Here is a 26,149-nt window from a genome sequence, read left to right on the forward strand (position 1 = left end):
ATTCTAGAATTAGATTTGTCATATTTCCTTCAGCAAAAGATCTCTGAATCGGCTGATTCTTGTTAATGGTGACTTACTGGACCTAACGGTAATGACCTCCAGTTGACTTTTGAGAATGTATTTTGTTGGAGGGGGCAAACCAAAACGGGACAACATGTGTCAAGCCTTTTTTAAATGTTATTTTTATAGGATGCTCTGATGCTTTTAGAGCATAATTGATCTATGTGAAGAATACAGATGTGTAAGTAGTGGCAGCTCAAAAACAATGATGGTCCAAGTGTTGTCGAAATTGTGAGATCATGCTCAGAAATCAGTAAACACATCCTGCAGGCTAGTCTGACACACGCTGTTCAAATTGTCAGTGACAAGCCTTCTGTAAATCTGTATTTCTGGGAAAACAATCTGTGATGCCTTTCATCTGCTTTAAGACCTTTGCCTTTGTAAAATTTACCTGGTTTTGTTGTAACATCACAGCATTTAAAGTGTGTTCTCAGCCTTTCAGGAATCTTTAGTGCAGGTGGGTCTTGGAGCAGGCAATGGTACTGGAGCCTGTTGGCACGGACCTGGCTGAATTATGGAAAAATGGGATCAGCGAAGAGAGGAAATGAATTTTAGTGTCAGCTCTGCTTCTGATTTGTATCTGCAATTATCTTCTTGTGTTTACTGAAGAGCTAAGTCCAAATTCCCTGTGTTGGGGAAAAAACATTTGAGGAAATCCCATACACTGAGTTTATTAAGAGAACTGTATGTTTTAATAATGTGAGTGAATGCTTGGTTGCTTGGCATATTAGCTTTCACGTGGCATGCCCAGTGAAAGAAATAAGATGCATTAGAATGGAAAATGTTACTGTTCTGCAACTCTAGGACCCAATTTCTAGCTAAACTATGGGACAAATTTAATTTCTGAATCCTTAGTCCCTGAAAATGGATTTCACTATTTTTTATTCTGTTAGTTTTTGTCATCATATTAAGAGTAGGAATTTGCAATGTTCATTCCATATAAAATTCACTAAATCAGTGGTAAATTTAGCTCAATAACTTTACTGATTTTGAAAATGATTGTGCTGCTAGAGCCTCTATTTCAAACCCAAGTAGCAGCTGAAAAATCTGAAGTACTCAGTCTTCCATATTTATATGGTAATGGCTGTGCTGAATAAACAGATCTATTGATTAAGTTGTTCAAGCATTCGTGTTTTAAAAGCTGTTTCTTCACTTGCTCCTACTTTTGAACAATCGCTTAATTGGGCTTATCCCTTCTAATCACAGGAATTCCTGGGGTGGGGGGGTGGGGGGAAGGACTGCTTAACACAAGAATACCAAAGAGCTCTCACACAAAAATCTAATTACTCACTTTCAAGGACCTATTATGTGGTTTAGTTGATCTTTTTTTTTCTCCCTGATTTGCTGCTTGCATTATTTCTTTTTAAGGTACTTCAGCTATTGCAGAGGAGGATTTGTTTTTATCTTTTGAGGCTGTATTATTTTTGTTTAAGTACAATACAGCAATGTTATGAATAAAAAGTATATGAATAGGCAGTGGAGCTGGGTTCTTCAGACTGTTTTGAACAGTGAATGGATTTGAGATCTTCAGGAAACCATTTGTACTTTTTGTGTGCCCTTTGTATGGGATGTATTTGTGTGTTGTAAAATAGCAACTCTAAATTTTGTTTACTTGGGTCATGGTGGTGGTCTTGGACCATAGAGAGATGCATGTGACCCGTCTTTGGGACATAATCTTCTCTGGTGTTTTAAAAGTTTGTGAACTTTGTATTGCCATTGGGGAAGCTGCATAACTAATACAATTACTTTACTCGTATTACTGGTAAATATAGTAAACCCAGAGCAGCAGAGTTAATAATAACAACAATAATATTAATACCAACAAGAACAACAACAATAATAATAATATGATAATGATGTTGGTGATCATGTATGTTTGTTGGGATACTGATGAAAATTTTTTTTATGAAGGGCAGTCATGGTAAGCAAATCTGTCAGATTTCTTTGAAGCATATGCAGAGCTCATGAACAAAGGGAAAATCATGGATACTGCTGGCTTGATTTCCTAAAACACTTCCAAAAAGACTCTCTGTTTTGAGAGAAACAAACATGCTGTGAGATAAAAGTGGAGGCCTCATCATGAGTCAAGAGCTGGTTCAAGGTAGGATGGATGGCCTGTATACTCACTGAAAGGTGGGCTTCAGCCTAATTTATCTGGCTCTGTATTGTGCCTGTGCATGCTCGTAAAGGATCTGGATAATAGGGTGATTAGCATTGTGTCAAAGTTTATCAAGGGTAGCATACATGATAAACCCACTTTTAAGGATTACAGGCTTATTCTGTGATAGAGGTGAGTTGTTAAAATTTGAGGTAAAGATCTGTATTGATCCGCATGTGCTTTGTGAAGTAACTCACATGAAGAAATGCAGTCTTAATTCCAAATACACAACGATGGGCTCTGAATTAACCATTGCTATTCAAGACAGAGATCTTGGAGGTATGAGACATTCTGCGAAGATGTTAGTTTGATTTGTAGCAGCAATGCAAAAGGCAAATAGAATATTAGGAACGACAGAAAGTAAAGGGATAGAGAGCAAACCATGAAGTTTCTTCTATGTTAACCCCACTTTGGGTGCAGCCTCATCCCCTTTTCTCACAAATGTCATGGTAGAAGTAGAAGGAACAGAGAAGGGATGGGCTAGTGTTGAGGAATTGTGAAACAGTGTGGAAGTGTTTGACATAGAAAATTTAAACTGGAAAACTTCATTGCGTTACCCAGAGACTTCAGGTTGTTGCATATGAGCCTATTTGGGCTTGGTGTTGTGCGTTGATTTCCTTCCTGGGTGGGAGGGTTGGGGGAAAAAAACATCACACTCACACTTGCAAACTTTAATAGTGACATATACCTTTCTAAAATTCTCATTTGCTTAAGTCAAAATACATACTGAAAGGTAGTACTTGACTGCTGAGTGTGCAGTAGCAAGATGTGGTGGATAACAATTATAAATAGTGGTGTGCTTGCTCTTTCAAAAGTGAGAGATGACCTGCTTGCGGATGAGTAGCAACATTGATCAGATGTGTCATTTTTAGCTGGGGAGTCACCTGTGCAGCACTTGTTTTTGTTGTTTTTCCCTGGTGTTCTTTCTGGGGTTGTGACTGTTTTTATACTATCTTGTTATTTCATTTATGATTTCATGACATGTGGAGTGTTTATGCTAGATGCATGTTCTTTGCACTGTTATGGCCAAGTAGTGAGAAGTTATCTGCCAGCATCTTGTGCCTTCACTCTTGGGGACTCTGCCTACAGGGTGTAATAAACAGGTTTCATTGAGGAAATCCATTCAGTGATGCTTCTATACAGCAACCAACCTGTTACATAGCCACTGCTGGGAGGACCAGGCTGAGTTGTTGGTCTATGTGGAGAGAAATTTCCCCTTCGAAAGGTGTGTGTGATTTGTTCCATCAACATCTCTCCCTGAATTTACTCTCCTTGTGTAGCTTCCTACTTCAGAATCAGGGCAGGATTTTGGAGAAGTTATTGAGGACATGTGATGACTTGCCCCTGCATTCTTCCAAGTCCTACAAGAACAGAAACCAAGGGTGCCTAATTTCCTAACACATGTTTGTTTCTGAGAGGTTCTGCAGTTTAGTGTCAGTAGACAGAAAACTCTCAATGGGAATGTTCCACATAGAAGTTACTTGCATTTAAATTATTTTTAATCTCTCATCTGTGTCTCAGCCAAGAGTAAGATTCTGTGATAGCTGTGGTCAGCAGTGCTTGTGTCTAAATGGACAGAGGTAAAAGCTTTGAGGCAGTTAAGAACGTGCATCAGCCACCTGGGCGTTCAGCTGCAATAGTACTGCCCTGGAGGCCTGGATGCAATTTACCTTTAATTAAAGAAAGCAGAATTCTGTGATTAATGTTACAAGAAGAAATATGTGTTATACTTTGTGAATATTTCCAGAGGGGAATTAAACTCTAGGAAGGAATAATGTTCAGAGGAATCATGCTGTATGCTCCTAGCTTTCTTCTATCTTTTGGAAGTAACAACTTGTGCTTTAGCTAAAATACAAACACAAAATAACTTGTGAAAGCATGGCTACAACAGCCAATTAGAAAGTGCACAGTTTAATGTGAGATGAATGCTCTTCAGTAAAAGATTGCTGTATATTGTATTTTATCTGTCAATCTATATATCTGTTTGATAGAATGACCTTTGATTCACCCTGTTCATTAATGCGGAATAACTATAGCATGCCTGCCTTTAAACTTAATATTATTCTGCTCACATCTCCATTCTCATTATAAACACAGCTATTTTTAGCTAGCACAGATTCAGAATATGCCTTGTAAGCTTAAGGGGGATTTATTGAGCTCCAGTGTGTATTCGCTAGAGATTCCTTGTTGAAGCTTACTGATTTAGGATTGAGGAGGGGTAAAATGTACTATTTAATTCCCAGCGTATGCCTGCAGGAGCTATATTTAGCTTCAGCTACTTGTCATTGCCATTGTGCTATTTTTACAAAGGGATGCAGCAGTTTCATTGTTCAGGGACTTAACTAGACATAAATGTAGATGGATGAGCTAGGTAAACATTAGTGTACCACAAAAATTGCTACTGAAGGTGAGTATGCAGTAGGTGTACTTGAGTAAAACTGCACTAAAACACGAACACAAAAGGCATCTTGTTCAAAAGATTGATTGTGTAAATTCACCTGATTAACACATGCTAAAAAATATATTTAATTTTGCTTTAGAGTGATAAAGTACTTTAACAGGAATAATAACAAGGTGGGCTTTGTTTGTATTTGTACATAAAAAGGTCTGACTTACTGCAGTGGCACAATGTATTTTGTTACTTAACCGGTTATTAAAAATTTTATCCTAGCTTTTGTAGTTGACACTTAAATTTTTAGTGAAATACAGAGGAAAAAAATTATTATGGAGAATGCTTGCTGCAGTTCAGTCCTAGAGGATGATTACATATGCACTACAAGATGATTACATATACATATCCTTTTTATAATGCATGTATTGAGGCTCTTGCTGTCGATTTCTATACCATTTGGTGCTTGAAGGAACAGTATCTACTGGGAAAGTCTCCTTTTCCTATCTGCGAAAATTAGGAATTCTGCCTTGATCAATTAAATATTCCAGTAGATTTAGATATGCTTCATGATTTGCATTCAGAGAAATGTATAGGTACTTTACTTCCTGTCCTTTCCTGGCTGTTTACTATCTCCTTAAAATACAGGCAAAAAAATCGTATCATTTATAAAGATACAGAAAAACCTAAAATATATTTTGTGTATCAGAAAATCAGAAAGGTTGGTGGTAAGTGAAAAGACTAATATTCTCCAATGAGAGAGAGCAATGAATGCATCTCTTTCTGCAAAGTTGCATGATAATCACTGTGTACTCATTCCATCGATTATTTTGGTGTAACAATTCAACTTACGATATAATTTACTTTTTATGAACCATATGGTGTTTCCTAGAGGTAGAAAATTTTAGATACGGTTATTCATGTATTCCACCTATGATCATTGTTTCTTACTGTGGACCTTGGGCAGCCTGATATTTGAGCTAGATACTGAAGACTTTGAGGAGGACTGAATTATTTTCAGTTTTGGAATAATACCCAGCTTGAAATAAACCTTGTGTGGTAAAGGCTTAGTGCTTTCCTTATCACAAATTACATACTCTCCTTCTCCTCCCAAATGTCATTGCAATACCAGTATTTCAAGTAAAGGAAGGTCTAGAGTGTTTGAGGGGATGACGTGAATTCCTGCACGGAAGAAGCTTTGAAGATAGCAACATCTAAGTCCCTGTGGTCTGAGTTTTGCAGTAAGAGACTGGTCCAAAAAGTCAATGCTAAGAAGCATGTGTATCTCAGAAACCATAAAGTATGTCATGAAAGCTTTCGGATTTCAGTAATGTGGTGCTTTGCTTAGCTCTCATCAACAGAGTAATAAAAACACAATACTATTGACATTTAGGTGGAGTTTTTTTCTATTACATTGGACATTTTTGTCCTCCCAAGAATTATAGAATCTCTAGGTAGTCAGCAGTTTCTCTGCTTTTCATCTCTAGTTGGGTGTGGGGGTGTGTTTTGCCTCTTTTTTTTTTTTTTTTTTTTTTTTAAACACAGATTTTATTCTTCAAGCCTGATTTTTTTACAGAATTTATCCTTTGTCAGGTTACTCTGTGGAATCATGGACTGTAGGCTTAGTGATGGGAGACAAGCAAAAATCACAAGTATTTGTCTTTTGTTAGACTACTGTAAATTAAAACTCAAGGAAGTGATAATCTAAACTAGTTTTCATAGGCAAGTGAATATATAGGCGGAGATGTGTGCATTTCTAAATGCCAGGACTGAATTTTCTCATGAGATCAACCCTAAACATAGACACAGTCTTTACATTCACAAATCAGTCCAGTTGGAAGCTTGACGTATTTGAGTCCCATCTTCCTTGATTTCAACTACGTAGGCATCTCCATTTCCTTCCCAGTGCTTACATTCTGGTCTTCCCCTGAAAAAAAGATTCAGCAGTGTTCAGTGTACTGCGTTTCTGTATGAACCATGTTGCTGGAGCAGCATATCCCACGTGTTTGGATTCAAAAGCTTGCAGTCTCCAAGGCTGGACATTTTTTGGGTTTGGTCCAGTAATGCTTAGGCCAGGTAATTTTTATAGTAAAGATAGGAAATTGAGGTACGGAGCCACATATAGAAAGGAGGATACAAAAATTAGTCTGACCATGGCAAAAAAACCCACCTACTCCACTCTGTGGCAACTGTGTGCCGTGTGGATGGGGATAAACCATGCGGCTTCTCAGTGTGAATGAAGGTGAGCAAATAAGACTGGCCTGAGGCAGCAGGGAGCACGAGAAGGTTTGAACACGTCGTTTGGAACCCTGGCCCGCAGCCTGAAGCATCACAAAGAGCCTGTGGGGCTCTGCCAGTACACAGCCCGGCGGAGAGCTTGGCCTTGTAATGCAGAAGCAGCGAGGAAGCGCTGGCAGGGCAGAGGCCTGAAGGTGCCACCAGCTCTGCATCACTGCACCCCCCGCGCTGAGGCGGTGAGGTGCCATCCTGTCAGCCACCTTGGCACTCTCGAGCACGCTTTTGGCTGGCCACCTATTTGCTGTTGTTACTAGCAAATTTATTGCTAGGGGTTACCTGCTGCTGTTGAAAAGTGTGTGGTTAATTTGAGAAATTTGCTTTCTCTTTCACACTACCAGAGAATTTAATTAGTTAGTTAGGCAGCTGAAATTCCTGATCTGTGATTTATTTACACAATCCTCAAAGCTCTTACAAAAATTTAAGCATGGCACCCAATGGATGAAACTCAGAAATTAATTTTTTAGAGAGAGGTATGCTGGTGCCTTTTGGGAGATGGAACTGGTGAAGTAGTGCATTTTTATTTGTCTTTATTACTGATAAATATCACTGATTGCCCATCAGAGTTGAATATGGGAGTGGAATGGTCAGAGAAGGAGAAGAAAGAAGGAAGGAGGCAGAGAAAATTTAACAAAATTGGAGTTTATAGTCTGTTTAAGGAAAAATCCCACCCAAACAAATGAGAAAATAAAAGGCATCCTATGAGAAAAAGGGCTGACAGTCAGAAAGAATGGCGAAACACTCATGAATGTAGGAAGCACGTCCTGCTGATGCTAATTTGTGTGAGTAGCAGATCAGGAGTATGATGGGATTTAGAAGAAAACATGTCTACCCTTGAGCAAGTAATTTTTTTTTTTTTTTTTTTTTTTGTTAAGGGAAGGTATATTTGAAGATTGCACACCTAGAATAAGTTATTTTTCAAATTTCAAACCCTAATCCCATGAGAAATTATACTGATTAGTAAGAATTGTTTTCTATAAGCAGTTCAGAAACTAAAATGGAAAGGTTATATTTTGACTTTATATATTTTTAGTCTGGTCCTCATACTGCTGCTTGTTTGTGTTTTGTTTGGTGGTGGTTTTTTTTTTCTTTTTTTTCTTTTCTTCCTTATTAAAATGTTGTATCTTAACGGGCAGCCTGCAATGGTGTGTTCTGGTATTTCTTCAGAGCTTTTGCAGTCAGTATCTGCAGAGTCTCAGGAGCAAACTGCCTGTAGCTAAGTACTGGCATTTCATCTTGTATTAAATGTCGAGATCTACTTAGTTTCATTGTTACTATACTAAGGGAATTTACAAAAGACCTGAAAATGTGAGCCTTTCTTACAGAGTATGATTTGTTAATTTAATTAGAGAAGCCACTGATATTAAATACTTCAAAAATTAATGTTCCAGTTTGGAAAAAATCGAGGACAAAATTTTGCTTTGCTGTCTGAAACACAAACTGCAGTATTTGTTGCAATGTGGTACTGTAAGAATAAAAATGAAATGGAATCTTCTGGTTCTTCCCGTAGCAAGATACAGGGATAAAATCAGTTATTGCTAGTAAAATTGCTTAAGAATAGAGAAACAAAGAATAAAGAAACAAATCTGCTATGCAAAATAGACGATGTAAGAATTAAAGCTGGGAACCCCTGACCTGAACCGTTTCCAACTTTGTAAATTTTATAAAACAAAAAACTTAGATGCTTAGAAGTATTTTTCTGCAGTGAGGGGAAAGTATATGACTATTTTATTGACTGTTTACTCATTAATAATATATCACTATAAATTTGAGTTTCCTGACTACTTGTGTGTATCGTTCTCACTGTTGGTCGTTTCTTTGTTGACTATAATTAATATAGCTGTTCAGTAATTATTCCTGGTTTTTAAGAGAAAATGACTTTCAATGTTTTTCATATCTTGAAGGATCTTTTTCTTGTAAAAACAGTTTATGAGAGTTGCTAATATTTTGTGTTCTTCTATGGAATGTTTATTTTCCTTTACATGCAACATATAATGATTAATGTCTCTGCAGGTGGATTCTTATATCCCGAGTTATAGATACCTCAACATACTTCGGTCCAAGCCAATTTTTTTGAGCTAAAATAGTGTTCTTTGCTACGTACAAGTTTGAACAGATTTCTGGGATGAGGCATCTTGATGTGGATATTCAGTCAACCCCCTGACTTGAGCACAAGCATACAGAAAGGGTTGGGCACCATAGTTGACTTCTCAGCACAAGAAATTCCCTTCATGGCTGCTCTTTCCCCATTCATGTGTGTGTTTCTCGTGCCATTAGCTGTCTTGAGGAGATCTGTTCTCAGATCAGTCATGTTCTAGCTTCTGTGTAAGTAGCAATGTTCTGCAGAATTATATCGAAATTCTCTTTAGATTTTACTCTCTCCTTCTGGGTAGGAAGTGCTATCATAGTAGTTCAGTAGAAATAATTGGTCTGATATGTAGATTGTAATTGTTTGAATTGGCAATTAAAAGTCGGTATACAAAAGGTATTACTGTTCAGACAGGGTCACAATTGAGGGATTGGCAGAAGGGTGCTAACTGCTGTCACTTAGAAAAATTCAGTGTCCAACTTTTTGCTTTTCATTAGCAGCATAGTATTCAAATAGAAGTTCTTTTCTAATTTGGCTTGTAATTCTGTTATGAAAGTGAATATGCAAAGGATTTCCAGGAACAGACTGGAAAGAATGATTTTTTGTTTGTTTTTTTAAAAAAAGCTGGCACCGTCTCTATGCAGAAAATGTTTGAGGACAACATGTGTGAGAGAAACCAAAATGAGACTTTTTTTGATAGTTTTATCTGTAAAATACTTCTTGTCAATATAGTAGGTAGTGTTAATGTCTGGTGCTGTTGGTTAAGGATCTTGTCACCTGGAACTTAGACACAGAAACACTTTCATTTTCTTTCCTTCACCAATAGAAGGAAAGACCAAAGAAACAGTAAAAAAAAAATTATCAATCTAGAGTCATTGGATAGGTTAAACAACTTACCCATATTTTTACTACTGAGTTTCAAGAATGGAACTCTGCTTAAAAGCAAGAATCCTTCCCGCCTAGTCCGTAGATATTTTGAATTCCAGATGTATTCAGTTAGTAATAGGCTTCTTTTCCTTATCTCCCTGTCCTGGGAGGCCGCCGCACCCAGTCCTTCCGTCATTTTCTTTTTTATGGATCGTCCGCAGGCACAATCATGTTTGCAGTGACACCCTGACATTTCTTTTTGGTCTGCAGTGATGCAGTTCAGAGAAATCTAATAAATTCTGTTGGTGTTTGTAAAGATTAATAGAATCTGCAGCTCAGTCTGTTCGTTGTGTAGGTTTGACAAGGCCACTGGAGTAAGTGTACAAAATTATTTAGTCGGGAGCTGTAGCACTTGGATCGTTCTCTGCAGGTGCTGTGGGACAGTGGTAAATTGTTTTAAATTGGAGCTTTGTAAGTTTATGAAAGTAGGGTGGTTTTTCTTCCTCATCCTAGAGATAGAAAATCAATCTTTCCTATATGGGTGTGAAGTCCTTTCCAAGGTATGTGCGCGTAGAGGGATTTAAAGGAGATTAAATTTGTTGTGGGTTTTTTTTTTTATTATTTATTCTGTTCATATTATATGAATCCTAAGAAATAAAGCTTTCTCTGATCACCTGAAGGCTCCTGAAAAAATTATTTCCTTCAGCCATGCACTGCCCCTACACATATGTCTACAGTCCTGGTGTAAAGTCTGCCTGATGTTTGATCTTTGTGTGTGTGTGTGTGTGTGTGTGTATATTCCTAGGAACCCTGCAAATTATCATGGCCAGAGAAGAAATACAGGTTTGGATGTTCTGTGGTTCTCAGAGAAACTGAAATTGTCTTTTGTCCTCAGTATTGAAAGTCTGAAGTTAGACCTTACCTTGTGGGTGAGATGTCCTCCTGTTGTCTAGATTAACAGAAGACTGTTGGGTTTTTTTCTCCTCTTTTCTAGCATGGTATGTGGAGGACACACAGTGTCATCTGCAAGTTTTCTTTGACAAATTCCTTACTACAACAGGGACCAAGATTATGAAGATGCCCTTGAACTCCCCTGGGCTTATCAATGGCACGCCTTGGTTGTATTTTTTAGCCTTTTTTTGTGAGTTTTTTGTTGTTGTCGTTTGGTTGGTTTTGTTTTTTGTTTGGTATAGGATGTTATGAAGGGTTTTGCATCTTGAATGATAATGCTCTGTGACCTTTAAACTAACATTTATTGCATATTTACCTGTAATTACATGGGACTGGGCTGAATAAAGCAGCTTTGTGGCATAGTCCTGTGGAGAATGAACCATGGATCCCTATCACAGTAGCTTTCCCAAGCAGGATACTGTATTACAGCTGCAATACAGAACATACATAGCTAGAGTTTTCACAGATTTCCTAATTGAAATTAAAATCCATTCTCACATTATGATGTAAGTAGTGTCAGATCCCTGGACTTAGAGTGTCTGGCTCTGATCTTTATTAAACAGTGCAGCTGGTTAATTAGAATGAAGTATGTTTTGAATGGGTTTGTGCTTTTTTATTTTTGTATTTAATATTGATTAGCTCTCCTGATGTAACATAAACTTGAGTTCATTAACTACAAATTAGGAATTGATATAAACAGAGTAGATGGGTATGTCCACAGTGCCCAGTGAAGGTTTTATTTGCATTACCAGATGACTCTCATGAATTTTAATGAAACTAAATTTGAAATTAGAGTTAGTCCGCTTTACTTAAGAGAAAGCTGGAAATAGGCAAAACATTTAAGCGTGCATGTGCAGCAAAAAGTTAAACTCTTGATTTTGGTATTCTTTAAATTACTAGATTAGGGTTACTTTAAAAAAATGATTGTATCCTTGTTTCTGTTCCTTCAGCCAAACTTAGAAAGAGCTGGTATCAAACATAGATGTCTTTTTGTAAGTTAGAAAAACCTAGACTGTTCCTTAGAGCTTCTGAAAAAAATTAACAGGTTTCATAAATTGTTTTGTAAATCTGCAGTTGAAAGGGAGAGTGTTTTAACTGTCTTGAGGATTGATGACATCTGATAAATATAATTGGTTTCCTAGATAAGTTGTTGACTTGAGGTTTGGTGTTGTGTTTTTTGGTTGTTTTTTTGTTTGTGGTTTTTTTTTTGTTGTTTTGTTTTTAAATAATTAGCAAAAAAACAATCAAAGAGGAGAGATAGCCATGGTTTCTAAATCTTTTTAAGAAACAGCTGTCCTTCTAGACATAGACTTCAGCATAATCTGGTAATGTCCATGTTAGGGTAGAAGTCTGTCACTATCTCTGTCCTTTCTCTGAGATGTGGCAATAGCAGCTGCTTGGGGACCAGAATAAAAACGGAGGGGAAAAAAAAATATCCAGTGACATTTCCCAAACTCTTGTCTTGCTTCCAGCAAATTTCAGGATTTCAGGAATGTAAGGAAAGAAAAGGTGGTGCATAATTTCTTTGGATGAATCAAAGGTTTCTTCTGAGCTTGAAGACTGATGATAATGTGGGGACTGGTATGCTGGGAAGCTTCCCACATGCTGTTCATTAAGGAAAAAGTCACAAAGTCTGAAATTTAATCACAGAAGTAAAGGCTCAGTACTACTGAGTATAATGCATAAGACTAACGCTAGAGAATCATTCTTATTTTTAATACTTGCTAACCAATCATGTTCTATAAACTGATCGTCAAAGACAGACAAGGTTCATGTACTAGATTTAGTCAGCAGTGTTGTTTTATCCATTAGTTAATGGAAGTGAGTTTACAATGAATTCTTGAGAAACCAGATACTTTTAGTTTTGTATAATCTTCATCTGTCCACACTGCAAAACTTCAAAGGCTTTCCATTTGATTATGAGGGTAATGAAGTGGTGAATATTTGTCAAAAGTATGAAAGAGCATATCTTGTGATAAACCCTAATGTCTTCTAAGCAAAAATAAACTCTTCATTTTTTCTATGTTAAATGTGGTATGGAGAGGAATGATACGAAGGGAAGTGCAGCTAACTTTGTTATGTACTCTTCAGTTTTTGAAAGGATTAGGAAAAAAAGCCCCAACTGTTCACCTAAGGTGCAGTTGTTAAATTGCCCTTTTTTTTTTTTTAAGATAACAGAATGGATGGTTTAGAAAAGCAAATTCTTGAGAGCATTGAAACTTTGTTGGTAAATCATTTCTATGGTCTAATTCAATTGAACTTGTGAAACGCACAGTAATGAAACATAGCTAGTAAGTAATTTACTTTTTTTTTTCTCTAGACACTGGAAGCCATTTTGAATTTTAAGTACTCTGGTGGACCAGGACATGTTGAAGGATATTACCGGAACCTTTCACTAGGCCTTCACGTAGAAGTAGAGCCATCTGTTTTCTTTACACGTGTTAGTACCCTTCCAGCATCAAGGTAAGCTTTGTTTTGACTCTTGTCTGTTTAACTTACTGTCTCTGTTATATTGTCTAGAACTTAAAGACCATGCTGGAAATTTTCAATAACATCAGCAACATGTAGGTAAAGAATTACATGAACAAATTTTTGAAATTTCTCATATAGGAGTCTAGCCTCCTTTAACTGCAGGCTATGATTGAAGCAATCCATGTGCATTGGACAGTTTCTAAGGTTCAAACATTTTTTCATGATGGTTTGTTTTACCAGGGACAGAATATCTCCTGTTTATTGTAAAATTTGATGACTTCTGTCTGTATCTTGTGGCTGTTGTGGTGGGTTGTGCATTACAGTATTTTGTGTTTGTCTAACAGAATCGTACCCAAAATGCATGATTGTCTTTGGATGTGAGGAATTAATTGTAATCATTCTCTCCTTTAGCGCTTCCTTTGTCTTGTAAGCCACATAGTAGATTCACATATTGTTGTGATTTTTTAAAAACCATGGCAACACTTGATGGTGGTCAAATGCCACACTCATGAAAATGTGATTGCCTAAAATTCATCAGCCACTGAGTGCAATCAGGTTTAATTTATATGGGGTTTTTTTTGGATAAAATTGTCTTCATTGACTGCTAAATACACAGTTCCTGTTCTGTGTGTTTTTATTAATTTTGTATTGCTTTACATATTGCTTAAGCAAAGCAGCCTTTGGAAAAATTAATTCTGTAAGTTAATGATTTTACCAATCCTTAATCAATAATTTTTTGTTGGCGTATGTTCAGCTATGTTTGTAGTTAAATACTTTACAATCTTTAAATATTTGGGTTATATTCAAACTCTGGGAGTTCCAGAAGTGGCCTTTGAATAGCTGTCATTCATACGATGAATAAATGAGCTTGAGTTTGTTGGGAAGAAGGAAGACTGAGAATGGACTTTGTTTCAGTGCATAAGTACTTCTGGGGTGTAAATATCAAGGAGGAGAAAATGCTCTTTTAGACGAAGGATGAAGTTAGTACAAGAAAAAATTGTTAGAAATCAAGGTAAGAGTATACTACTATTACAAGAGGACTTGTAAAAATCAGCAACCAACTAGCTAGTAGCAGGATTATTGAAAAGAAAGTGTTGTGGGAGCAAGCATTTTGTTTGGTTTAAATTCTGAAATTAATCAGTGCAATTACGTAATACTACTACTAATAGTTGAGAGTGAACTTAATTGATCCAAGCAGTGTCTGTTGGTACCAGGACCTTTTTCATGGTGGAATTTAGAAATAAAACCCAAAGATAGGCAAGAAGGGAGTATAAGCCTGGGAGATACGGGGAGCATATTTCATTTTCAAAGGCAAGAAATGAGTCACCAGTATCATCCCATAGCAGAAGTGTCAAAGGATGCAAGCCAAATAGCTTGCAAAACATTGTTTCTTTTGTTCCTGTGAACAAAAGAAGTAAAGTCTCAAGAAATGTTTGGGGCTTGAACTTGGGAAACATGAAGAAAAGTGGACAAGCTGGAGAAAGTCTAGAGCAAGAAGAGTGTTAAAATCTGACTTAAGCTGAAAAGTAAGTTTAAAGAAACTCTCGGTCTTGCTGAAGCAAAAGAGAAGACTGTCAGGGGACTTAAGGTTTTAATTACATAAATGGCACTTCCAAGAGGTTAGTTATCTGTTTTTCACAGCAAGTAATACAGTAAATTATGACCTTTGCATATAGCAAGGGAATTTTAGGTTAGGCAAAGATAATGAAACACTGAAATAGTTTTTGTAAAAAATTTTTTTAAATGAAACAGGATTTTTTTTTTTATTGAGTAGATTGTGTTCAGCTCTTATACAGATTTAGGTCTCTTTTATGGCTTTATTGGTAAGCAAGTTCATTAAGCATTTTGCTGCTTGAAAGTATGGCATGACAGGCATAATTTTATTCTTTTAGGAACAGTGCTCTAGTAAGGTAGATCTAATGCTACTTGCAAAGTCAGAACGTAGTACCCAGAACAGCTGTTTGCAAAATGCCGGGAACTTTATTAATGATGTTCAGAGATTCGTCCCTGCAGCGGCACATCCTTAGGCCTTTGTAAGGTTTTCAAGGAGTAATAAGTGATATTTCTTTATCAGCCTGGAAGTACTACAGCATCTACTTTTAAATTGTTTTCAGGAAGATTCATTATACAGGTTAAAATACTCAGTTTTCATTGATTATTTGCATGCATCGTCCTTTTCGTTCCTTGTCATAAGACCCTTGCACTCTGTGTATACTTCTAGATGGACAGGATGACTGCTTTTTGGTTCATTGCGGTTACTTTCCTATAGTCACAGAGTAGCTTGAGTGTGAAGCTGCCAAGCTTCCATAACAGCTCCAAATACAACATCATGCTTTTATTTGAAACTCTTGTTGGTAAACTGGTTTTTTGTGCTAGGTTTCTCCAGCTGTGTTTTGTGTAAGTCAAGGTTATCCTACCCCTGCCTTGTCAATCTCTTCTCAGGAATTTATTATATGAGGAAAGTATTTAATCCTGAAAACCTTAAAAACAGATTGAGGTGCTAATTCAAATGTGGAACGTATGTGTTGTTCAGCTGTGTACAGTTCTACAAGTCTTGTAGCAGCAGGTGCTGTATATAGTAGCTCCAATTCAGCCAAGTGCTTCAGCTCATATTGTATGCATGTGATTCATTCTTTGCCTGTTCGTCATACTGATCAGCGTTTAAGTCAGTGGAAACTTTGGGATTTGCTGATTGGGGGTGGAGTTAAAGATGTGACTGCTTTTAATTAGGGTGCCTTAAAGCTTTACTGAGTTGAGACAAAATACTGTAATATTTAAATTTCTGTCAGAAATGTTTTCTTGCAAGACCTGTCAAAAAGCTATTCAAACCTATTTTTCTTTGTTACATGAGGTACGTATTGTCTGCTAAGTCATGATTGCATTTTGTTTTAAAGTGCTTATTAGCTCTTGCTGGCTGTTCCATACAACAGGCTGGGTCAGTAACACCGTTCCTTTACTCTTGTGCTTCTCCATCAGAAGAGGTCACCTGTCATGTGATGCTACATTTTAGAGTGAAAAATAGCAGAAATAAGTCATCATCCAGGCTGCTAAGGATAACTATTTCTCATTAAATGAAACAAATTTTGTTTTTTGGCTGTTGATAATCTCTGTCAGTATCTGAGACTTGATAACAGCAAATTATAAGTAAAATTTTGTACTTGCTCAGTTAAAATATTGAATATGATATCCTTTTGATTTACTGCTGAGATTTCATTGCTTAAATTCTGTCTGAGGTGCTGAGCTATTTTTGTTTAGTCATTATGAGAAACTGTGTTTTATAATTTACCTTCTCAGCTGTCATTTCAGAATGAAAGTTATCATTGCTTTCATTTTATGGATTGAGTTCCCCCCCTTTCTTTTATGGTTTTATTGTTTTTATTTTACATTTTACCCCAACACAAGTAAGAAACAATAGTTTAATAGCTGCTGGGCTTAAAAAGTCAAAGCAAAAAAAAAAACTTTAAACATTGATTCTTCCCTTAGGCCTTTACTGAAAAAAAACAGGAAATGTTACTGAAATCACTTTCTTCCCCCCCAGTTGTAACATAAAGATTATGGTTTATGTAAAAGTCTTCCAAACTTAATTGGTATTTTTTTTATTTAGCTGCTTGAGCAGAGAAGCATGGGAAATATCACTGCAACAACTGGGGACTTTAGTTTCTTTTTTGTTTTTCTAAATATATAGCCAAAATTGTGTCTTCCACTTGTGCACAGCATTCTGCTTTATAGGGAGAAGTTTCATTAACTTCCTCTTCAGTGTATCTTAAGATACATTTAATCCAGACAGCAGGTCTTTTTAACCTTTATCTGTGCTGGTCTGTAGAGGAATCTGTGGTTAGCTTGATGCAGCCCTTAACGTGCTGCAGTGCCTAATCTGTTGCCTAATTCTGATGCAGATATCAGCTCTCCTGTCAGAAGAGATGATGTTCTGTCAGTAAATGGTCGTCACCTGCTCCAAGGTTTTTCACTGTGTAGATCAACCTATGCTCACTCAGTTGCCTACATCTGAAAAGACAGGCAGAACAGCTTTGTGCTGGGAAATTGTTTACCTCTGATCGGGTTACCTGTAATCCTTGATGCTGCCTGTTTATGCTTGCAGGGAGATGATTGTCCCATCAGGCATAATCAAGAATGTAGGTGCCTGAAGCTGCCCTGAAATAGGGTATAAGGAGTGAATGCTGAAAGTTCTCACAGTCTGTCCCACAGCTCAGTGAAGGGATTCAAAGATCCAGTTGCTTAACCATTTATGTACCATAATATGCAGATAAATCTATATAGTAAAATTGTGTTCCTTGTCTTCTGTAATTGGGGATACCATGTTAATTGATTCCTTATCAGTTCTTAGCCCCAAGACTACTGGTGTGATTGCAGGCCTCAAAACAGTTCAGTTACCAGGAGATTATAGGCTGCCAGCAAAGGTCTGATGCTAATGGTTCAGTGTAAGGGAAGTGTTTTGTTGAGAGTTTCATGTGATATACCTCTTGATTTTGACACACTCTTAGCTCTAAGAAAGTCTGCAGTTGAAGCTTGTGCTAGCTCGATTGTCTTGGACTATCTCCTTTATGCGTGTTGATTCTCTCAAAGGCATTATCTGCCAATTTTGGTGAGCATTGAATGTCCTCCTTTATTGCCTTTATGAAAGAGCAGAGAGCATGCCAGAAAAAAAACCAAAAAACCAACTGCTTCACTCCTCACGTTTGGCAAGATTTCAAGTTAATGTGTGCTCTGTATGCTGTGAGTTGCCTGTTGGTCTCCTTGTGTCCCTTGCCATTATAGCATCAGTACAAAAGTGTCTAAAGTAAGAGCCATCTACAAAGGTCGGAAAATCTTGGTCTTGCTTATATCAAAGGTAGTGAGGCAGTCTGAATTTGTAGATGAAGTCAATCCACAGCGCAGTAGGGATTCTGCCTTCACTTTTGGGCAAAGTTCAAAAGCCAGATATGTAAGACTGTTCTTACCTGTTAAATTTACAAATTCAAGATGATAAACAAGGTATAGTTTTTACTCGATTTTTGAGGCAGCGTCCTTTTCTTCCTATTTTAAAACCACTATACAGCTGATGAAACATCAGCTGTGGATCTCTTGATGAGTGCAGAGGCTGTGACTCTGTTCTTGTAACTGAGTCAGAGGACAAAAAAAAAGAACTGCAGCAGCTCAGTTCGTATAACTGTAGGTTCAAATTAATTTTCCTTTGTACCATGAATGTATATTATTTCATTAATTGTTTTGGTTTTGTGAAGAAGGCATCAGCTCATAATAAGCCTGCAGCATTCCTCCTAGTCTGAGACCTTTCATTGTTTTATATTTAAAGTTAGGATCCAGTTTTTCCAACTTGGTTTCAGCAAAGTGTTTAGAGACTGGAAAAGAACAATCTTGACTATGTTGAGGGTTCTCAGGAGATCCTCAGTTCGGTGGGTAGAACTTTGGGTCTTAATGAAATCAGACATAATTTTCAGAATTTCCATTCTAGTTTCCAGGGTTGCCCACATTTTCACTACAATAAATTGCAACACAGCCTCTTCAGCAGTCAGGTTCGGGTGAGAAATTCTGATCATTATATATTTACAAATCATACCAGGGAAAGAGTAAACAGTATATATCTTCAGCTGTGCTGCAAGAGACATTTTTGTTACACAATAAGAAAGTTTGGTAGCATTTTCTGAAACACTTCTTGGTTTTATATACCGGATTTTTAAATTAAATGTTCACATTTGCTACATTCAGCGTGAGAATCAGCTACCTACTGAAAGGCAGCTGTTTCTAGTCTTCTGTTTTGCAGTATTTCAGTGTTTGAATGCCATAGAGCTTTGAAGAGTGGAGAAAAACTCTTGTTTGGGTGCTTGAAGACCAGTCAGTTTAGTTCGGAGGAGGGCTAAGTTATGACCTATGTAAAATGAATGAATGTTTCTACATGGAGAAAATAATTAGTGTTAGATGCCTTTCTAGAATATATTCTTCATTTATACACACACCGTTGAGCTCAATATAGATTCTGCTGAGTGGGAACCCATGACGTGGGAGGTTACACCCAATAGTTAATTCGTCTTGCTAACCTTAAACTCTGCTAATGGTATAATGTTGCAGTGGGTTCACAGAAGAGCAACAAAAAGTAGCTTACAGATTGAGAGAGTTGATTTTTGAGATCAAAATGTTAAATATGTACAGTTTGGCATACAAAGACGCGAGAACATAAATCTGCAAATATTTATAGATGTGATGGGAATATTTAGCATAATTGAAAAGGTTTACGACTGGAGAAGTCAGATAAGGACAGTTCTTGGAATAAGTGAAAAGACCTTTAAACAGTAAAGTGAATAATCTGATTTAATCATCTAAAGTTTTTCTTGAAAGCTTCATTTTTAGAGATTTTAATAAAAATCAAAATTGAATTAAAGAAACCGTATTGAAAACAGAATAGCATCAACAAAGATGCTCTAGAACATTCTTTTGCTACTCTGCTCTTTGTGTTTGTCAGTGGATTTGGGAGAAGAGGGTTATCATCTGGCACGCCATTGCCTGTTGTCATTCCCAATACTTCTCGCTGCTTTCTGATGCCTTGTTTTGAGTAGGGATGTCGGTTAAAAGAAAATAGAAAAGAAACATACAAAAGCGAGGATTTGAAAACACGCCATGATTTCAGTTGATGGGAAAACTGAGCTGAGTCAGGATGTAGATAACTTGCCAGCCCCTCCTGAGTATTTCTTGTTTAAACTGACTTTAAAACTAAGCTAGAAAAAGAACGGCAATATGATTATTCACTGAAGTGAGCTGTCATTACAGCATGGCAGCTGCATCTGGTTTTTAATACTGTGTTAAATGTTACTGAAGATTATCCTCTGCTGTCATTTCAGAGAGGATTGGAATAGTAATCAGGATACCCCTGGAAGAAATGTCTAGATCACAGTGTAATTGTCTCTTGCCTTAAGGTCCCATGGCCCTAGTTTTGTGACTATTTTGGGAATCATAACTAACATTGCAAGATTTCAAAAATACAGCATGATTCATCATGCCACTAACTTTTGTTTGTGTTATATCCTGAATTCTGCAATAGAGGATAACAGAAACTAATTTATACAATAAATCTTCAAGACACTGTTGAATTCAATTTTCAATTAAAAATAATTCTTACTTTTTATTATTTGAAATGAGTACTGACTTAAATTTGCATGTTCCTCCGAGACCTTCAGATTATAAATCAATCAACTGAAAATGTTTCCTTGTAATTCTAGTTTTCACCTGTACAACCTTCCGATGTACAGACTGTTGTGTTACTTAAAAAAGAGAATCTTGAATGTGAAATTTATGGTATATTCTTCTAAAGGAAACATCATGGACAAATAAGAAAGATCATTGACATGGCAGATGTTGGCACATGTGTGATTTTCAGTATTATTTGACTTAGGCTCTGAAACTGTTTGGCCCAAGCTTATTTCTTTTCTGTTAGCGGTCGAAATGACAGCTGAAAACAAGAGTTTTAAAGAACTTTTGTTCTTTATCCTGGTGTCTTTTTACAGTCCTGTACAGGTTTAATTTCCCTACATTTAATTTTGACTTTTAACATAATGCAATCATTTCTGTATCATTCCATTCAGAAAAGACAGATGCTGCGTTTGTGGTGTCTGCTGTATTTTTCTGGCTAATCTTATATTTCCTAGGGAGATGAAATTTATATGATCACTTTAAGCTGTTTACCCCTCTCCCTTAGGTCCATTTAAACTAATTTCAGACAGCTTGAGGGAAAAGTGAAATATATTCCTGCAGATTGGTAACTGGACAGAGAAGAGATATCCTAATTTAAGTCCCAGTGAGGAAAGGCAGAAGCAGGGCATCAGCAGTTACCTGCTTGGTTCCCTGTGCCAGCCAAAAACATTGCGCTGCCCACTGTGCTTGGTGGATGGGTGAGAACGTTTGGGGAAGGGGGGTTGTATGATGAGGAGACAGAACGTGGTTATATGGAAGTTGAGATTTCTGTGGTGTGATGGTGTATTTTTCTCCTGTATCTTCCAGGATAATCCATAGAGTAGATTATTTGGGTTTTGCAGAAATGGGAAGCTCTGTACTAATTCATGTTGTTTTCTTAAGTGCTTGTAAGTCCATAAGTATATGGAATAAAATGAGATGACGGTTTAATTTTTTTGTGTGTTAGTGTGTGATGATACCATGCTATCTCAATAGATGTTCTGGAGGAAAAACCACCAAACCAAAACACGCAAACACAAACTGACTTATTTTAGATCTGTTTGACCCAAATTTTAAAAATAAGCTAATAACAACAAGACCCAAAACCTCTAAAAAGCTGGGAAGCCACTGATGACCCTGCAGGTTGTGGAAATGTTGAAGATGAAGTTCTTTGCCTTCTCTGGGATGAACAGTAACATCTACTTAACTAGTCCTAGAGAACTCAAAATCCACTCAAAGTGCATTTTTTTCCCTCAGTAACTCACCCCATACCTCCCTCCCCAGCCCACTAAGTATTTAGTGTAAACTAATGATGGTGGATTGTTTGGAATAGGAAGAATAAATTGTGTAAATGTGGGATAATGTTTCCCAGTTCCAGGAATCTGTTGGCTTATGACTGGTATTTCTCAGTCAAAAATTTCAGCAGACCATTATGGTATCTAATTTAATCATCTTTAGATCCATTTATGATTTTGAACAATTCAAGTTTTTTAAAAGCTTACATACTTTCTCCCCACCCCCCAAAATTAATTTACGTAGTATGGAGGCCAGGGTTAATGGTCTAAGAATTACTCAATTGCCATAAAATCCTTAAAACAATATGATGTTTTGATATTCTCTGGTAGGGAGCTTAGTTTAAGCAACAGATTGCTGACTGGATTTCTGTGTAGTAGTTCAGCAGAATCACATTGGAGTTCCTTTATCACACTTGTGTATGATTTGCCTCTCAAATCTCATTTACTGACACTTTGAGATAGGTTCTTTAATTCCTATCCCACAAAGGATGGTGAAAATTGATACAAATACTTAATGTGGCTTTCTTGCTAATTATTTTCCTGGAAATTCCACTTTCACCCAGATCATAACTCAGCATCATCAGTTCTACACAGTCCTACTGATTATAGTATGTTAAAAAAAAATCATGCTAGTTTTGAGATCTTTAGCAAATTGCTTTTTAACAGCTTGAGGGTTTCTTTTTTCCTTTCTAACTTTATTATGGCGTTACCTCTAATTTTCCAGAGCTAATGCTTTTTCTTGGTTTGTTTACTTGGATACAAGCTTCCAGTATTTGAAGCTCACTGTTTTAATTCAAATATTTTTGTAATCTTTAATTGTGTTTGGTTTTCATTGCTCTAATAGTCTCCTTGATACTGTCCTGTATTTACTCTGAGCATCTAAGGCTGTCTTTTTCTAGTCTCATTTTTTATTTAACCAATACCTGTAACTTATTCCTCAAAGTTTTCAAAGTACTGTAATAAGTCTGTAACTTTGGGTTGGTTTATCTATTTATTTATTTATTGAAGATTTCCCTGGAGAATTAACTTTGAATGGACAAGTAAAGAATTATTTCCCCTACAAGTCTGTTTTGTGTAGTGTTTGACGAGGATGAACTAAATGTCATGAAGGTGAATAATTTTCACTGCATAGTGCAGGAGTTCATATATGTGAATTTTTAGTATTAGTGATGGTATTTAGTCCTGAAGAGTTTTTTATATTTATGGCATGAATTGTTTTATTTACAAAACCTTGGTTCTGCTGCCAAAAGATATTGCACAAGGCTTCAGTTTTATTTCAGAGAATTGTTTGGGTTTGCTGTGGGATAAATAAGAAATTCCTTCCATGTTGAATTTTGTAAACTAGTCTACACTGGAAGTCTCTCTTGCAGATGATAACTTCATATCTGCTGGAGAGGCAGAAGTTTGCTGTGTCTTTACAGGTCTTGTCCCACTCTCCCAGTGATGAGACAGAAGCCAGGCTTTTTTTCCCCTTTCTTTTTTTAGCCTTACAGGTAACTGGATAGGTACTTTCTTGAATACTGCCCTTCCAGTTATTTCTTTCTTGTCAGCTGTTAACAAAGGGAGTTTCTAATAAGAAGCATAACTCCTAATTGGTTCTAAATTCTTGAGTTTTGACATGTTTGCTTCAGGCACTCAGCTACCTTCATGCATTCTTCTCTCTATTCAGTATTCATTGGGGTTTTACCCAGGCAGAGTGAAAACCCTCAAAATATACATAAAAAAAGCCTCCACCCCCACTTCTGCTCTTTACTTTTGCTAAGAGACATGCTGCTGTCCCCAAGCAGTGCTTGCCTATCATTTACTGCCTGATTGCATGTGACATTGTTATCCCTCTTGTGACCTGAACCTTAACTTTCCGTGCTTGTCCTGTGAGTGTTCCTGTCTTGAGAGCTTGCAAGGTAGCAACACAGCTGCTCCTGTGTATGCTCTGAAAAATGGTATCTCTTGATTTTCAGAAGAGTTGTATTATGGACCAGAGAACCTGTTTCCAAAGTAGAAGACTAGTTCTTAAAACTCTTGGCACTTCTTGAGTTTAATTGCCTTTGTAATGGCTGGCATTTGAGTTTAGTTGTAAATTATTATGCAATATGATAAATACACTGAATTATTGAAATTGTGCTATTCTTCTCCTCCCTCCCATCTGAACAGCACCCGGCAATGCCATCTCCTTCTTGATGTCTTCAATTCTACAGAACATGAGTTGACCATCAGTGCTTGGAATAACGAAGATTTAATTCTTCATGCTGGGGAATGTCAACGGTAAGTACTTTCATTATTAAAAGGGCCCTGCCTTTAACCCTATTATTTATTTTTAAACAACTGATGATATTTGGGGCCTATTTTTCTTTTTAAACATTGTGTGCATGTCAGGAATGTAAGAGCTTTACTTCCTTCAAGGTACGTCACTGAGTTTTAGCAATATGTCAACTTAATTTATTTTGGCTATGAATCTAGTAGTACTGAAAATAACAAAATACAAAATATTTGGTTCTGATGTGTACAGCTCACTTGTTTTTGTAGAATATTCTAATATTTTTATGTACTCTGAATGTAGTGCTGATGTTAAAACCTAATCTCACTACTTTGTTATCCTTTCCCAGTTTCAATCTTTTCTTTGTAGTGCCCCACTCATTTCATCAGTTTTGGTAGGAAGAAAACTGCAGGAAAGAAAAACAGAATTGAAAAAAAAAGCAATCACAATATTTTTATGGAAAAAAATTTTGGATTAAATAGGCTGTTACATGTATTGGTTCTTAGAACCCTACTATGGTGATAAAAAGGTCGTTTTGTAGCTAACTATAACCATTATTTAAAATAAATATCTACCTAGGATTCCTACTGCGGGGGGTACCCTGAGTGGCTTCATTTGTCTCCTTCAGATGATCATTACCGCTAGATGACACCACTTTCATCTTAAAAAGATGAAACTCTGGAAAACGAAATGTTTCTGTTTGGTCATGCTATCTGCACAGTCTCTTTGGGAGAGTTGTGCTGCAGTTTTAAATCATGCAATTGATAAACTTATTTAAAGAGGAATACTTTCATGTCTTCAAATCTCAGTCTGAATATTAGTTCAAAGTAAGACCACATCAATTGCAGGGAATGCAGTTGTTAAGAAGAAGTATAGAATAGGTAACTATAGCAGTAAATTTGGAATACTTCTTGCCTTGGTGACTCTGAAAGCACAGCCACGAGAAAATACATTGGCTCAAACCAAGGCTGAATTTTCCCAATTTTACTTTATCGAGGAAGGGACAAAAAAAAATCAGTAACATTCAGTGCTTGTTCCTTTTATTTAGAAAGAATTGGCTTTTTTATTTTTTTTTTCCCCTTTGGGTTTGTTGGTGTTTTTTTTTTTTTTTTTTAAGCAGTGTAAATACTCATGAAATGTTCATGTTCTTATCTGTATTATTTTGCTTTTCTGCCTCTTGCTATTTCCTGTCCTTTTTGTAGCTGGTAAACCCCTTGAAATTTGTCACTTCCAATTTTTGGGACGATATGTAACTGATAGAAATAATGCTACAAATAAGGTTATAAAATTTGCATACCTTGATTAAATTACTTTTATTTTCCTGTGGATTTAATAATTGAAGTTTAAATATCCTTAAATCATTATATTGTAATGGATAGAAATTCTTTCAATAATTCTTTTGAAACAGTTGCTTATCAAGGCAGATTGTGTATTTGTTGCAAGTGTTTAAACCTTTTAAGGGTGGTGATTTTTTTTTTCTTCCTGCAAAGTATGTTATTGTTTTACCCTTGGTTAGAAATTGCACTGAGTCTTCTATCAGTTCTAAACTCATTTGTTATTTATTTCTTGAATGATAAATGCTTTTAATTGTAACAAAGTGTATATAGCTCCTATGTTACTTTCGAGTTTTAATTTTTATTCTGATAGATCAGCTAGCGAAGCTTAGGTGGAACATACATTGGGCCTTAAAATTAGCTCCCTCCTCCTAGCAAAGGGCTTTTGTTAATCTTATTAAAAAAAAATATCAGGTATCTTCTCCTTTTTTGAGCACTGGTTATAGATCCTTCTTTTTTAACATAGTCATTCTCAGGAGTTTGCATTTGAACCAAGTGTTTTCACTCCAAATAATACAATGCTTTCAACAAGGCTTACTCTTAGATTCTCCTTTTATCTTTTTTTTTTTTTTTTGGACATAGATTTTTGTTACTATCTGATTAATATTTAAAGAGAATCTCTTTAGTCAAGTTTAGTTTCTTTTTCTCTGCCCTGTACCTTCTTGATTCTGTCCTCATTCGTACTGTTTTCCTCATTCCACTTTTATTTAAATTATAACTTTCTTTGCAAGCTTTGGTCACTCTCACTTCCTTTTGTAATTTACTCTCCCTCCATTCATCACCATAATTTTGAAATCTCCTGTCCT

At 36.5% G+C, this 26,149-nt stretch overlaps 1 protein-coding gene across 5 annotated transcripts in view; it reads left to right on the forward strand.

Annotated features, from left to right (window-relative positions):
- Nucleotides 1-26,149, forward strand: part of TRAPPC9 (trafficking protein particle complex subunit 9) — a 508,912-nt gene that overhangs the window by 167,602 nt on the left and 315,161 nt on the right. For all 5 annotated transcript variants that reach the window (XM_040585704.1, XM_040585706.1, XM_040585707.1 and 2 more), the window contains 2 exons: nt 13,130-13,272; nt 23,907-24,017. In XM_040585704.1, the coding sequence (XP_040441638.1) occupies nt 13,130-13,272; nt 23,907-24,017 (254 nt within the window). The remainder of the gene's footprint in view (nt 1-13,129; nt 13,273-23,906; nt 24,018-26,149) is intronic.

This window comes from Falco naumanni, chromosome 3 (assembly GCF_017639655.2).
Source record: "Falco naumanni isolate bFalNau1 chromosome 3, bFalNau1.pat, whole genome shotgun sequence".
In the NCBI taxonomy this organism is placed as follows: domain Eukaryota; kingdom Metazoa; phylum Chordata; class Aves; order Falconiformes; family Falconidae; genus Falco; species Falco naumanni.